This window comes from Castor canadensis, chromosome 11 (assembly GCF_047511655.1).
Source record: "Castor canadensis chromosome 11, mCasCan1.hap1v2, whole genome shotgun sequence".
Lineage (NCBI taxonomy): Eukaryota > Metazoa > Chordata > Mammalia > Rodentia > Castoridae > Castor > Castor canadensis.
Genome location: NC_133396.1, coordinates 109,755,540 through 109,771,256, shown reverse-complemented (window position 1 = coordinate 109,771,256; position 15,717 = coordinate 109,755,540). Strand labels below are relative to the sequence as shown.

Below are 15,717 nucleotides of genomic sequence, written 5' to 3'. Positions count from 1 at the left end.
GAATATACTATAAGGGTTAAGGGTTAAGATCTTTTCATTGTTGTTTGTGGTGGTGGGGATTGAACCTAAACCTTGTACATGTGAGGTAAACGCTCTACCACTGAGGTATACCCTTAAGCCCTTTTTAATTCTGTTTTCTCTTAAACCTCTGATGGAATACATCCATAATATGTTTGGATCCTAATTGCTATATTAGAAAGTCTTTGCTGAACTTGGTGGTGGTCTCATCATTGAGATAGACATCTTGGGAAATTTTGAACAAATATGATGTAGGTAGATACATTATGCCTGAATCCACCTTTACCTTTGAGTTTCACTGAAAATTAGCTAACTTGCTATGCTGTTTCTTACTTTTGTGCCATTAGAACCTCAACCAGAACCCTCGAACTTTGCTTCCTAAATTCTATGGATTGTACTGTGTGCAGGCAGGTGGCAAAAACATAAGAATTGTGGTGATGAACAATCTCTTGCCACGGTCAGTCAAGATGCATATGAAATATGATCTCAAGGGCTCAACCTATAAACGGCGGGCTTCTCAAAAAGAACGAGAGAAGCTTCTCCCCACCTTTAAAGACCTGGACTTCCTACAAGATATCCCTGATGGTCTTTTTTTGGATGCTGACATGTACAACGCTCTGTGTAAAACCCTGCAGCGTGACTGTTTGGTGAGTTTGCCATATTTTCCTCCTCTCTCAAGACATCAAAAATCTCAGTCACTAAAACGGCTTTGTAGTGCTCTGTTCCTTAGCTCTATGTATCCTAGACTTTAAAATAACTTTTACACTAGCTCATTGTCATTCCTTTACATTTTTATCTTCTCCTTTGCCTACCCCCTGGGCTTTGTTTGTTTCTGTAGCTAGCCTGGCCTGTGTAGTCATACTTTCTACTTATTTTCAGACCAGCACTATCATTTCTCAGATTTTGGTCTTACCTGCCAAATCCAAATTTCTGTTTTGGAAGCTGAGTGCTGCTGAAGAAAATCACTTAACTCTGTGTACTGGCATATCTGCAGGTTTATACTATTCAGTTCCATCTGGACCTTCAGTGCTGTTCATCATTCCATTTCCCATTCCTCCCAACAAGGATTTCAGATGTTTGGCACATCTGAATCCAGTACTGGGATTGAACTCAGGACTTGCTCTACCACTTAAGCCATGCCTTCAGTCCTTTTGCTTTTAGTGTTTCTCAGATAGGGTCAATTTTTGTTCAGGCTGGCCTGGGACTGAGATCCTCCTACCTTTACCTCCCATGTAGCTGGGATTACTGGCACGCACCACCGTGCCTTCCCCTTATTCAAACCATTTTCTAACTACCATCCCTTTAGCTTTGTTTCTCAACAAACTAAGTTTCTAAACTATGCCATCCCTTTATGCTGCCTCCATCACCAGTTTTATAAGTGTATCTTCATTTAAAAATCCTTGCCAAGTGCCAGTGGCTCACACCTTAATCCTAGCTACTCAGGAGGCAGAGATCAGGAGGATTGCGGGTCGAAGCCAACCCAAGCAAATAGTTCAAGACCTTATCTTGAAAAACCCTTCAGAAAAATAGGGCTGGTTGAGTGGCTCAAGGTGAAGGCCCTGAGTTCAAGACCCAGTACTGCAAAAAAAAAAAAAAAAATCCTTAATTTCCTTTTCCCCCAATTTGCTGGCTTATGACAAGTTAGTCTTTTGTTGTTAGTGGTGGTTTTGTGCTGAGTGGGGGTACTTTGTGGCATTTACAGAAGTTCTTCCAAAAATATTATACTTGAATTCACCCCCTCCATCATTCTCCTTTATCTCCCCTTCCCCCTTTTCTGGAATAATTTTAACAGGTTTCATTTTTCCATTTACATAAATGTATACACAGTATTTGCACTATATTCACCCTCCTACACCCTTTCCCCACTTCCTCCCCCCAGCAAGTCTGCTTTGTGCTTTAGATCCTCCTTTCTTTTTCTCTTTTTCTCTCCTCTCTCTTTTTTTTTTTAAGCCAGGGTTTTGCTATGTAATTCAGGATGGCCTGGAATTCTCAGTCCTTTTGCTTCTAAGTGCTCTTAGAGGCTCAGATCTGCCTCTCTGTGCTGGGATTAGAGGCATATACCACCCACCATACCACCACACAGGGCCACTTGCTTCATTTTCTTCCTCTAGCTCCAACCCCTCCTGGCTATTTTCTTTCTGCATGTAGGGAAGCTAACTTATATTCTTTTTTTTTTTTTTAAACTTGTATTCTTAAAATTAGGAGAACTATTTTCCAGTACATTTAACTAATACTTCTGTTTCTCTTTTTTCCTTTCTCATCTTCTATTCCTGCCTCATTTCACTATGTCTTGGCTTTTATTCTGATCACTTCAGTAGAACTGCTCTCCTCAGTGACCACCTAGATGCTAAGTAGAGAATGCTTCTCAGTCCTTCCTCTAATTTTCTTTAGCATTCCCATTCCCATTTTCTTAATGCATCTTTTGGGTTTTATCACCTTTTCCTACTGATTTTTCTACATCTGGTTGTTTTTCTCAAAGTCCTTTTTTTTTTTTGTTTGTTTTTGGTGGGACTAAGGTTTGAACTCAGGGCTTTGTACTTGCAAAACAGGCACTCTACTACTTGAGCCACACTTCCAGCCCATTTTGCTCTGGTTATTTTAGAGATGGGATCTCTCAAACTTTTTGCCTGGGCTGGTCTCCAACCATGATTCTCCCAATCTTAGCCTCCCAAGTAGCTAGGATTGCAGGTGTGAGCCACCAGCACCCAGATCTTGCTAGGCAGGTGATTTACCACCTGAGCCATGCCTTCAGCCCCTTTTTGCTTTGGTTATTTTTGAGATAGAGCCTCGAGTTGTGCTTGGACTGGAGTGGACCACAGTCCTCTTTTTTATTCTTCTCTTGTAGATGGAATTATGGGACCGGCTTTTTATTGGTTGAGATGGGGGTCTCGCAGACTTTTTGTTCCTGCTAGCTTTGAACCACAGTTCTCCACCCCTGAGTAGTTAGGAATAGAGGAGGGAGCCGCTGCACCCAGTTTAGTGTTTTTTTTTTTTTTTTCATGAAGAAATTCAAGAAAAGAATGAAAGGATCTGTGGAATTGGACTTGAGAAAATAAATTATATTACTCAAATGAGAGAAAAGAGGTTGTAAATAAAAGACTAATGAGAGGAGGTTAACATATTCTTCACCAAGGAGTAGGAAGAGCAAAGGATGATGCTATGGGTATCTTTGGAGGCTCTCTATAAAGTTAAATTAGATCACAAAAACCATGAGAGCCTGAAAAAAATCCTGACACCTCCAAAGCTTAGAGTATGCTGTTTATTTTTGTTTTTCCATTAGGTGCTACAGAGCTTCAAGATAATGGACTATAGCCTCTTGATGTCAATCCACAACATAGATCATGCACAACGAGAGCCCTTAAGCAGTGAAATACAATACTCACTTGACTCTCGAAGACCGGCCCCACAAAAGGCTCTCTATTCCACAGCCATGGAATCCATTCAGGGCGAGGCACGACGGGGTGGCACTATGGAGACTGAGGACCAGTGAGTGGACTCGGGGGCACCAGGGATACTCACAGCACTTTTTCTTTTCTTTTTTTTTGGTGATACTAGGGTTTGAACTCGGAGCGTCATGCTTGCTAGGCATGCACTCTACCCCTTGAGCTACTCCAGCAGCCCACAGCACTTTTTTCTTGAGGAAGGCATCTAGCTTCTTGAAAAAAGAATTAAGCTTTGATTCATTGGGTAGGGCAGCAATATTAATGCTTGCAGAACCATTGAATAACCTTTTTGGGTTTTTGTTTGTTTGTTTGTTTTTTATTTTGGTGGTACTGGCGTTTGAATTCAGGGCCTTCCGCTTGCCTAGCAAGTACTCTACCACTTGAGCCATTGAGAAGGCATCTTTCTTACCATCGCAGATTTATCTAATACATGTAGTTATTGAAATGCCAAAAACGTCTTTTAGGTATCCTGTAACATGACTATCAAGAAGAGTATCTTTGAGCTGGGAGCCAGTGGCTCATAACTGTGATCTTAGCTACTCAGTAGGCATAGATCAGGAGAATCAAGGTTCAACAGCAGCCCCAATAGTTCTCAAGACCGGAGATGTGGCTGAAGTAGTAGAGGGCCTGCTTTGTGAGTGCCTGATTTGTAAGCGCAGAGTCTCAAGTTCAAACACCCATCCCACCAAAAACAAAGAGCATGTCTTGATTGGCACACATTAAGATATGAGTGTTCTTAAGAAGTTTAGAGTTAATTGGTGGGGGCATTCCCCAAATTCCTGAATTGTAGTGATTTTTTTAGAGTCTCTGATAGAGCTGGGGTAGGCATAATAGCAAGTAGATTGGCGAGAAGGCGATTATAATACATACTCTAGGGGAATTCTTAGGGTTGGAGAAACAGTCTCAGTCTCTTGCATTTTATGGAGGATAAGGCAGATATGTTTAGGTCTCTGTTCCGTATCCTGAGTTGATTCAAGGTTAGGAGAAGACTACTTGCTAGCCAACAGATTTTCTAACTCTTTCATTTCTGTCTTCACCAGCATGGGTGGCATCCCTGCCCGGAATAATAAAGGGGAAAGGCTCCTGCTTTATATTGGCATCATTGATATTCTGCAGTCTTACAGGTGAGGAACAAATAGATCACAAATTAGAAAACAGAGTAGATGCAGATAGCCACCCACATTTCTCTCTTAGATGGGTTTGTAGTCAAGTTCTTTATGAAGGGAGAACAGTAAGTTGCATTCTGGCTGTTTACCTCATTGTTTTTTAGATGGTTTATTTACTTCCTTGATTTTGTCTCTCTCCATGACTTCCTTACCCCACCAACTCCCCAAACATAATACATACCTTCTGTGGAAAGCTGTGCCAGTCCTCGGAAGCACTGGGGTGAAACATGCCATCTGCCTGGCTCTTTGTGAAAAACCTGTGAATTGAGTCATGCTCCATATTTGGATACAGCTAGAAGCACATTTTCCTTTCCACAGAGGAAAAAGAAGAGGATCACTGTGTTCTGTAAAAAGTATTAGTCTATGGAACTAAAAGGCAGTGGAAAGGGAGAGCTAGAAATATGTAACCCCAGTTTTGTTCCTGTAACATTTCAAGCACTAATGAGGACTGGATAATACTTGATTTACTGATTCAGAGTATTACCCAATTTTAGCTAGCTTTTCCTAGGCTTGACTGTCTGTTCCCTTGGCTTTTCTTTTATAATCCATATCACTGTTATTATTATTATTGTTATTTTTGTTTGTTGTGCTGATATTGAACCTAGAACCTCACACATGCTAGGCAAGTATTCTGTTACTAAGCTACAATCTAGCCCATTTATAGTTACATTCCTATCCTTGATTTTCCAGAGGTATGTAAACTGCCATTTTTCTACGAGGGAATAATTGGCTTACCTAGAAACAGCCTTGGTGCCCATCCTGAACTGGCACTGTTCTTTAGAAAACCACATACCACAGTGGATATATTTCCATAGCTTTTTTCTTTCCCAGACTTTCTATTATTATTGCCTCTTTTAGCCCCCTAAACAATTAACTCTTAAGGGTGTTCATTCAGAAACTTGTGTGTGATACAAACTTTTCTTGCCAGGTTTGTTAAGAAGTTGGAGCACTCTTGGAAAGCACTAGTACATGATGGGGTGAGTATAGCAGTCAGCTAAAGGCCTCCTCCCCACTTCTGCTTTACTACTCACTTCTGATTTGCCCCCTCTATTTCTTCCATAGTTTTTCATTTCTGGGTTTTACCCTTCTGCTAGGGTTTCAGTGTAGGGGAACATGGCTTTTGGACTATAGACCCTCTTACTGGGCCTCTCTCTTTAATTCTATAGTCATCTTTTTTGCTCTGCAGGACACTGTATCGGTGCATCGTCCAGGCTTCTATGCTGAACGGTTCCAGCGCTTCATGTGCAACACAGTGTTTAAGAAGATCCCCTGTAAGTGGCTTCTATCAGATGATCCCTTATTGGCTCCCTTACCCCAAGAGATGGGGGGCAGGACACCTCTGTCAGGATACTGCAAAGGCCAAAGGCCTCTACTGCTCTACCAACATCCTGTGAGAGCTGCTTCTCATCCTTATGTCATTCATTCTGTCTGTCCCAGTGGTTTCCAAGTGTCTACTTTCCCTCTGGCTCTCCCTTCATGTATTGTTGAGGTGAGGGGCCATTTCTGGGGAACTAGTTTGATTGAAAACAAATACACCCACACACACACATATTTTTGTGGATGTAAAATCCATACCACGGGTACCGTCACCAGTGTTATTTTCTATCCATGTCCCACGTGTCAAGGAGTTCTCAGACTAGTTCAAGTAATTGAAGTATTGCTGATTTCTGCTTAGCAGGCATTCTTAGTCTCTTCCCTCAACTTTCTTAGTTTGGAAGTGCCAATATTCTTTTTTCCAAACCTTCCATATTTTTGACACTGGCAAATTCTATCCTCCCCCAACCCCCACTGTAGGCCTTTAGTAACCTAGAGGACCTAGGTATACCAGATAGTCTTAAGGGGCATTGAAAAAATCCTCGTGTTTTCAGAATAACACATAAATAACTGTGAATTATTATAGTGTTATGTGCATAAATGTTAAGACGATGTAGAGTGAAAGGGTCGTGTTTGTTAGGTTTTACTCAGGATGCTACTAAAGAGTGAGGGAATTATCAGTTGAAGCAAAACCATCAAGAATTGCATGTGAGGGGTGGGAGAAGGGTGTATATATATCACTGTTTCAGGTTTTCTGCTTCTTTCGAAAATGAAGTGAACTGAGACCCAGTGTGCTCTGAATAGCACTTCATAGTCTGTCTTGTTTTCATTAACCATTCTTCCTCCTTTGCTTCAGAAAAACAACTTGGGCGTGTGTTGGGAACAAAAGCAGTTTGTGTCTATGTCTTGGTGATGGTTTCTGAGGTGGGTGCTAAGTAGGCTTTCTCTTTCCCTTTTGAAGTGAAGCCCTCTCCTTCCAAAAAGTTTCGGTCTGGCTCATCTTTCTCTCGGCGAGCAGGCCCCAGCGGCAACTCCAGCATTACTTACCAGTCATCGGTCTCTGGGGAACATAAAGCACAAGTGACAACAAAGGCGGAAGTGGAGCCAGGTCAGCGCCAGGGCTGGGGTGGTCCCTATGTGATTGGACTCACCTTTCTTTCCCTCTCTTCCAAGCCCTCATCTTCTTTGGCAAGGACCTCTACTCCCCATTTCTACCCAGCAAAGTCAATTTGCTATATATTTTCCCCTTTATTTTCCTAACTCCATTATCTCTCTCTTTTTTTTTTCATTTATTCATTTTCTTCCCTTTTCTCTTTTTTAGACGTCCACCTCGGCCGTCCTGATGTTTTACCTCAGACTCCACCTTTGGAGGAAATCAGTGAGGGCTCACCTGCTCCTGGCCCCAGTTTCTCACCTGTAGTTGAAGAGCCTTTGCAAATACTAAATATGAGGTTGGTTCATTGGCCCCTTTCTCCATATAATCTTCTCTTTTCTCTCTTTAGGTCTTGGGGATCATCCAGTTTCCTGTTTTTCAAGTGTTGATTGTCTGTGCTCTTTACTATATCACCTTCCTAAGAGCTCAAAGGGGGCCAGTATAAGATCATTTAATTTTGTTGCCTAGTGTAATATCTATTGCATTGAAGTTTCTGTGGGTCAGAAATCTAAGTGTAGCTTACCTGGGTCTTCTGGCTCTAAGTTTCTCATGAGGTGGCAATCAACCTGTAGCTTTCAGGGTCTTATCTGAAAGCTCAAGTGGGAGGATTTGCTTCTAAACTCACTTATGTGGTATTGGCATGATTCAGTTCCTTGTGAGTTGCTGAAATGAAAGCCTTAGCTCTTGCTGATTGTGGGCTGGGAGACTCCCTCAGTTCTTTGTTACATGGACCTTTCCACAGGGCAGCCCAAAACATTTCAACTAGCTTCTCAGAGTATGAGAGAGGGCACATGATTAAGCAGAAACCATAGTCTTTTTGTAACCTAATTTCAGAATTGATAGGATGCTATTTCTTGTGCTGCATTGTATTCATTAATACAACCCACAGTCAAAAGAAGTAATTACACAAGGGTATGAATACTAGAGCAGGAATCATTGGGAGCTTTCTTAAAAGACACCTATCCCAGTCTGCCCCCTAACCCAAGTGACATCTTTTCATGTGCAGAATACATTTATTTCCTCCCAAGATCTTCAATAAATGTCAACCAGTTAAAGCATTTGGACCAAGTCAGATCCAGGTTTGAATGAGCTCTCTAGGTGCATTGTTTAAGCACTGGTCCTCAAGTATAATTCTTCTCAGCCTGTGGACCTTTGAAACTGCAGAGACAAGTTCCTTTTCCCCATACACCCATCATACACTGGTGGGATAGGCATTAGATAACCATTGTATACATTCCTGTCAAAAAGGAGAGAATGGCTGATAGAGTGGCTCATGCTAGCTAGAGTGCCTGCCTAACAAGCATGAGGCCCTGAGTTCAAACCCCAGTACCATAAAAAAAAAAAACAAAAACTCAGGGGAGTCTTTGCTCGCATTTTCTGTGTGGGGAACAGGAAATGTTTCTCTCTGTTTTTCTCTCCCTGAGCCCCTTGTCTGTGCTTTATCCTGTTATACTAAAATAAATCCTTGCTAAAACTTTTTTTTTTTAATGCAGGAACCACATAAAAAGGGGGAGTGGGAGAGGGAGGCACAAAATCCATGAAATGTTGAAGTTTCTTTGATTAGATCTCAAAGTATAAAAATAATTTTCCATGGCTCTTGGATTTTGTCCTCTTAAGTCTTTTTCATGAAAGCTAAAATGTGTTTGTAGCTTCTTTACACTAGAATTTGGAAGGAGTTACAGCAAATGGTATCTTTTTCTTTTTGCATCTCTGTTGCTTTTGGTCCACCTTTGCAGTTTCTGCTGATAAAATTATCTCAGATTTTAATTCCATTCTGTGAATCTCATTGGGATTAACTGCATTTGACAAAAGCCATATTCACAAGTATCTTCTTGATAAACTCTAAGCTTTCTACAGACCTGCTTTTCAGTTGAGGGGAACTATGAGACTTGAAATCTCTGTTTTCTTTGGTGGTTCTGGGGATAGGATCCAGGGCCTCCTGCATGCAAGGCAAAAGTTCTGCCACTAAGTTAAACCCTCAGCCTCCCTAATCTTTTAAGTCATTCCTTGGCTTTGTCTTCTCACATTGTCTTGGCCTTGCTCTAGATTTGATCCTTGCTCAGGAGCCATTTCTTAATATTAGCATTGATTGCTTTCTGGAGAGGTTTACAGTTTCTAAAAATACTCAAGTCCTGGCTTCTTTTTACTTTACAATTCTTACCTTATTTCTTTTTAATATTTTACTATAAATTTCAAAAGGAAATTTATAGTAGGTGGTGAGGTTGGGGGTGTTGCTCAATGATAGAAGTGTGTTTCCCATGTGTGAGTCCCCGAGTTCAATTCCAACACCCAAAAAAAGAAGCCAGGTAAAACTTTGAGGGCTTTGCCTGGAAATCTGCTTAGCTAGATCACCAAATTCATTAGGCACATATTCTTCTTTTTCACATAACTGCAGATGACACTGTTGCTAAGTTTTGTGCCACTATATTACAAGGATCTCCTTCAGTTTCCTATATGATTTTTCTCACTTTCCTTTAAGCTTTCACTGGCAACAAATTCTACAGGTAGCATATTAAGAATATTTGAATCCTTCATTAAAACTGTCTTCAAAGCTACCTCCCTCTTCCAAAGCCATCTCTACCTTTTTTAAAAAAAAAATTTTTTTAATTGAAGTGTTGGGGACTGAACTCAGGACCTAGGCAAGTGCTCTGCCACTGACACTATACTCTCAACTCCTACATTTTAGGTTTTTGTAATAACAGTACCTCACTTCCACATACAAAAAATTTGTATTAACCTATTGCATAACAAATTACCCAAAATTTAGCAGCTGAAAGCAACACATTTATTGTCTTCAGTTTCCATGGCTCAAGAGTTGAGGTGTGGCTTAGCAAGGTGCCTTCTGGGCCTCCAGAAGTTACAATCAAGCTGTTCTGGCAGGTCTGGGCGTGGGGGTAGGGGACGCACATTGGTGGAATGCATTTACTTAGGAGGCCCTGGGCTCCATCCTCAGCACTGAAGGGAGGAAGGGAAGGAAGAAAGTGAAACATAGGAGCAGTGTGAAGTTTAAACGCAAAGGAGAGTCCTTTTTATCTTCTAATTCTTCATTCTTTTTTTCTCCTGTTAGTTCAACCTTGGAAAAGCTTGAAATTGCAGAGTCAGAGTTCACCCATGTGAGTGTCTGGGATATGGGGGAGGTAAATGCTTTCAAGGGTATAAAATGGATCACTGACGGAATGGAGCAAGAAGTTAATTGGCAAGATTAGAGGGCTTAATTCCCCCTGAATCTTGCTTTTTAAAAATTTTGTGGTTTTGGTGCTTCATACTCAGAAGCTGAGGCTAAAATAGAAGAAAATGTCTTAACTTTGCTGGCTAGGTTGAAATTATCTCGAATTCCATTCCTACCTCCTTATCTCGTATTCCACATGCTTAACTGTACACTCTTTCCCTTTTTAGTGAGCAGCAAACCTCAGAAGACCTAAAACAAGATTCTGCTGTCTCTGTGATCCCAAGATGTCAGCCCTTGCCCCAGGAATGCTGAATTTTCTTCTTAGTCATCAAAGAGGAGTATAATTTGGAGGCTAGGGGATCTCTCCATCTCATTCCTGAAGAAGAGCCTCTTCTTTCCCTCCCTCTGAATGGACATTAGTGCCTTGGACAACTGAGGACAGCAGCATCTCCACCTCTCCAGAGTTGGGGGTGGCACAAATTTTCAAGTGGTCAGCCTTGGTTTCCACAGTTGAATTTTTTCAAATGCCTGTTCTTCATGCTCGGGATTGCTGGACTAGGGGTTTTTCTTCCTCCTGATTTACCTTTCACCAGGAGCTGGACTCTTAATTTCCTCAGGACAGACTGGCTGGCATATTATCCTCACCATAGCTCTTTCCTTCTAGTCCTTGTAGGAAGAACCCTGTAATTTTTGTAAACGTTTTTTTTTTGGGGGGAGTAAGGGTGTTTAACCATCTCCCTATCTTTCTTTTTTTTGTTGTTGTTTTTTTTGTTGTTGTTGTTTTTGTTTCCTTAAAGTAGGAAAAGAATAAACAGCACACAGCACAATTTCAAGCCAGTTTCAGATCAAAACTCCAGAAGTGTCAAAGAGGTGCCTATTTATACATAGGGTTCTCCCAGAAGAGCCCTGGTGTTTGTGAAGCAGAAATGCAGTAATTGTTCTGCCAGCAGCAGCTTCTCTAACTCCTCCTCTCTTGATGAATTTCTTAAGGCTGAAGGAATGGAGAGAGTGGGATATGGGGGTCATCTTTACCCCTTTTGTTAAAACAGTGGAGCAACCATGGGGCTAGGAGGTTAGAGCCCTTCTTAGGCAGGATGCTACTCACTGCCAGACCATGATTAGCACTATACTGCAATTTAGGATGTATTCTGGTTGTTTTTCTAAATATGAAGACTTATCAAATGAATTTTAGACCATTCTCCAAAGGAGGTTTCTTCTTTCTTCCCTTTTTTTTCCAACAGTGTTCTGCTCTTTGTTGAGCTAAGGTGGAGGGAGACATTTGTGTCTGTTTAACAGGCAGCCCATATGTATGAGGTTGTAGAATATTCTCTTAAAAATCAGCAGACTTTTGCCTCAGTAAGGTCATTGCTGTGCTACATGGACTGCCCCTTTCTTCATACAGGGAAGTTGGAAGTGGGGGCTGAATAAGCCTTCTCCTCCCCATCACTTAAGAGTCGTGGTTATCCATCTGATCCTGCCACTCTTGTCAGGGGAAGAAGGGGGCATTGTGTCTCAGGCTGATGAAGTTTCACACTATCCTTTCTCCATCCCACCCTATCTTGATGATAATAGGTTAGTCCATACCCCACATAACTGTCTATATTAGACACCCCCAGCCAGTTTTTGGCTGACTGTCTTTGCTGCCATGTTCTTTTTTACAAGAAGGAAAAAACAGTTCTTGCTATTTTTTTTCATAATTTACTATTTATGATGTATTTATGTGTTTTATTCAGGACAGAGTTCTGTAAGGGGTGGGAGGGATTATTTGAGGGAGGTTGGGTCTTAGGGAAAGGAATGGGGACGCAACATTTTTATGAAGTGTTACTATTTGCCTCTTCTTTGTATTGTTCAGAAATGGCAAATACAATATAAAAGAATAAATACCTGGTTTTAACGTATTAAGCTTTGAACAGTTATTTAGATCTTTTATTTCTTTTGTTTGTTTTTTGTCTTGTTTTGTTTTTTTGGTGCTAGGGATTGAACCAGGCACATGTACACTTTACCACTAAGATCTTTTTCATATCCCATCTGCACCAGCCTCCCTTTCTATCACCCACCTCAGTTTTATTCATGTTGCCATGAACAAAAGCTGTAGCCATTCTACTTTTCCTCATTCCACTGTCAGTCTTAACTCCAGCTAAGCACTGGCTTCATTACCCACTTTCCAGCCACCTCACAGTTTTAACAGTTTAACAAGGAAAAGCTGTGACTAAATAGCAGGAGCCGGGTACTAGAGGCTCATGCCTACAATCCTAGCTACTGAGGAGGCATTGAAGCCATCCCCTGGGAAATAGTTCTTGAGGCCCTATCTCAAAAAAAAAAAAAAAAAAAAAGCGATCACAAAGGGCTGGTGGAGTGGCTCAAGTGGTAGAGCACCTGCCTAGCAAGTGTGAGGCCCTGAGTTCAAACCCCAGTACTACAAAAAAAAAAAAAAAAAAGGTGGGGGGGATAAATAGGAGTGGGACTATTACAGTCTCTTGCCTAAGTTTGCGACCAATTTAAGTCAAGGATTTGAGGGTCCAAAGTTCAAAGTTTACTTGGGTTGAAGAGGGAAGGAGAGGAACAGTGAGGAAAGCAACCTTGGTGTCAGTTGGCCCTAAGACTCACTCCCTTCTAACTCTAGGTTTTTATTTCACTCAAAAAAATCATAAATGCTTCCTTTAGCTTTTTTACGAGGTGTTAGGCTCCTTTACTTGGATAGAAAACTAGACAAAGCAATAAGGTGGGTGAGGATCTCATTCTAAGGCATGGACGTGGTGGGGAAGCTTTAAAGAAGCAAGTTAACTAAAAAAAATTTTTTTGAGACAAGGTCTAACTTGTAACCCAGACTGGCCTTGAACTTATATCTTGCCTCAGCCTCCCCAGTGCTGGGATTTTAAGCATGAAATGACTAGCTAACATTTTTTTCATACTATAATTCCCTATCCTGTTAAGGTCATTTTACAAATATTTATGCCCAGGGTAGTTGGAGGTCAAAAGAACTAATTGTCCTTCAAGAGTTTACAGTGTCCAGGAATAAAATGCCTACATATATACAAAAATAACAGATGTGATAAAGCTAAGGATTTTAAATTCTCTGGCACAAAACATGAAAGTGGAAGGAAATTAGAGGTTACTGTGGACTAGAAGTGTTGGGGAAAGTTTCAATTCAGCACAAGAATGTAGCGCATGAGAATGGTTTGTTTTTGAGAGCAAGGAATACGATCATGGTGAGGATATTGGAGTAGGTGCAGGTAGAGGCAACTTTGGAAACTACTAGGCTGAGGAATTTTTTCTTTAAACTGTAGACTATGGTGAACCATGGAATATTTTTGGATATGACCAAAATAATTCAGGTACAGCTCAGTGACAGAGTACTTGGTTAGCATTGTGTGAGGCCCTGGGTTTGATCAAACCAAAAAAAAAAACCAAAAACTAATGTGTTAACAAAGTTCTGCCAGAATGGCTAGAAAATGCAGACTGGTTAGAGTAATAAGATGTGAAGTGATGTGAGTCTGGATGATAGTGATACAATTGGAGAGAAAACGACAACAAGCATTGAGATAGTGAAGAAAAACAACTATCAGAACAACTGGAAAAAGAATTGAGGATTCTTGGCTTTTATTTTGACTTCAACCCACAGGCTCAGCTTTGTGTTTAGGTTGGATAAAGAGAAAATATTTTTCCTTAATAGGAATTGGACTGAATGTGTTTTAAATAAATGGTCTTTCTGCTACTCTGACCTTGTCACTCCCCTTCAGTGTACTCCTTCTAGTCAGAGGGTCCCTCTAGTGGTGAGTGGCAACTAGGTGTTGACAGCTTTGCTCTAATCCATAGATACTAGTAGAGTCCATTAATTTAAAATTTACGTAACGGAAAGAGAAATCTAAATTACAGGATAATAAAATTGGAAATTCTCATCTAGCCTAATTTTTTAAATCATTTTTACGTTTACTTACATGTGTTTGGCTACCTCCCCCACCCCAGCCTGATTTTTTTCAGTATTGGGGTTTGAACTCAGGGCCTACAACATTGAGCCACTCCACCAGCCCCTTTTTTGTGAAGGGGCTTTTCAAGACAGGATCTCAAGAATTATTTGCCCTAGGCTGGCTTTGAACCATGATCCTCCTGATCTCTGATTCCTAAGTAGCTAGGATTACAGGCATGACCCAATGGCATCCAGCTTGGCCTAATGTTTTAAACGTTAACCTTGGTTATTTTCAAAGGTATTTAGTTTTTCAAAGACATGAAAATCAGGTCATAAATCTTACAAAATTATTTTTAAAACCTTTCTGATTCTAATTCCTGTTCTTGTTATCTTTTTAATTTAATTTTATTTTTGCTTCACGCTTGCTAGGCAAGTGCTCTACCACTTATGCTAGCCTCTCTCAGCCCTCTTTTTACTTCCTTTTATTAAGTGGACTCCCAACTCAAAAGTAGAGTAGTGGTAAACCTTCAGGTACACATAACCCAGCTTTGATAATTGTCAACATTAATGCCAATCTGTTTAATCTATACTTTCCACCCAGCCCCATTTCTCTCTCAACCTCCAAAGGTTTAAATTAAAATAAATCCCAGACATCACAGCTTTACATCCTCAAGAACTACAACATAATAGCTTAAGAGATGATAAGAACGCTTGCAGTTTTGGGGGTTGAACCTACGGCCTAGCAAAGCATGCTAGGCAAGTGCTCTATTACTGAACTTGATTCCCAGCCCCAGCTAGCCTCTGACCTAGATCCTCCTACTTCTCTGCCTCCACAATAGCTGGCATTACAGTTGTGTACCCTGGCCCTGAAACCTGCATTTTTTTTCTCTTTGTAGTGCTGGGGATCAAATTCAGGGAGCACCCTACCTCTGGTACATCCCCAGCACTGATAAGGGCTCTTTAAAAAAAAATGTAATATTATTCTTAGGACAAAAAAATGGATTCCTCACTGGTGTGATGGTAATTCCAACACTAAGGAGTTGGAGACAAGAGGATGGTAAATTTGAGACCAGCCTGGATTACATATCAAGACCCAGTTTTAAAAAAATCCTTAATATCAGTGAATCAATGTTCAGAACTATCCAATTGAAATTTTACAAAGTTTTTTTTTTCCTCCTCATTCTCTCTTGAGAAGTGTTTGTTCCCACCACCCAAAGCATCTCTTGTCAAGGTCACCAGTGCCTTCCACATTGCTAAATACATCAGTTGTCATCTTACTGGACATGTTATCAGCATCTGACAGTTTATTCCTTTTTTTTTTTTTTTTTTTTTTTGCGGTATTGGGGCTTGAACTTAGGGCTTTCACCTTGAGCCACTCCACCAGCCTAATTTTTTTGTGATAGGGTTTTTTGAGATAGGGTCTTGTGAACTATTTGCTCAGGGCTGGCTTCAAACTGCAATCCTACTGACTCTGCCTCCTGAGTAGCTAGGATTACAGGCATGACCCACCGGCACCCAGCTCATCCTTTTTTTCTTCTTTAAGAATG

At 40.8% G+C, this 15,717-nt stretch overlaps 1 protein-coding gene across 2 annotated transcripts in view; it reads left to right on the top strand.

Moving 5' to 3' along the window:
* The window catches only part of Pip5k1a (phosphatidylinositol-4-phosphate 5-kinase type 1 alpha), a 36,886-nt gene extending 24,725 nt beyond the window's left edge, over window positions 1–12,161 (top strand). For both annotated transcript variants that reach the window (XM_020155850.2, XM_020155851.2), the window contains 9 exons: window positions 366–665; window positions 3,299–3,504; window positions 4,502–4,585; window positions 5,556–5,604; window positions 5,814–5,898; window positions 6,903–7,049; window positions 7,263–7,392; window positions 10,162–10,207; window positions 10,491–12,161. In XM_020155850.2, the coding sequence (XP_020011439.1) occupies window positions 366–665; window positions 3,299–3,504; window positions 4,502–4,585; window positions 5,556–5,604; window positions 5,814–5,898; window positions 6,903–7,049; window positions 7,263–7,392; window positions 10,162–10,207; window positions 10,491–10,493 (1,050 nt within the window). In that variant the 3' untranslated portion in view covers window positions 10,494–12,161. The remainder of the gene's footprint in view (window positions 1–365; window positions 666–3,298; window positions 3,505–4,501; window positions 4,586–5,555; window positions 5,605–5,813; window positions 5,899–6,902; window positions 7,050–7,262; window positions 7,393–10,161; window positions 10,208–10,490) is intronic.
* The last annotated feature ends 3,556 nt before the right edge of the window (window positions 12,162–15,717 follow it).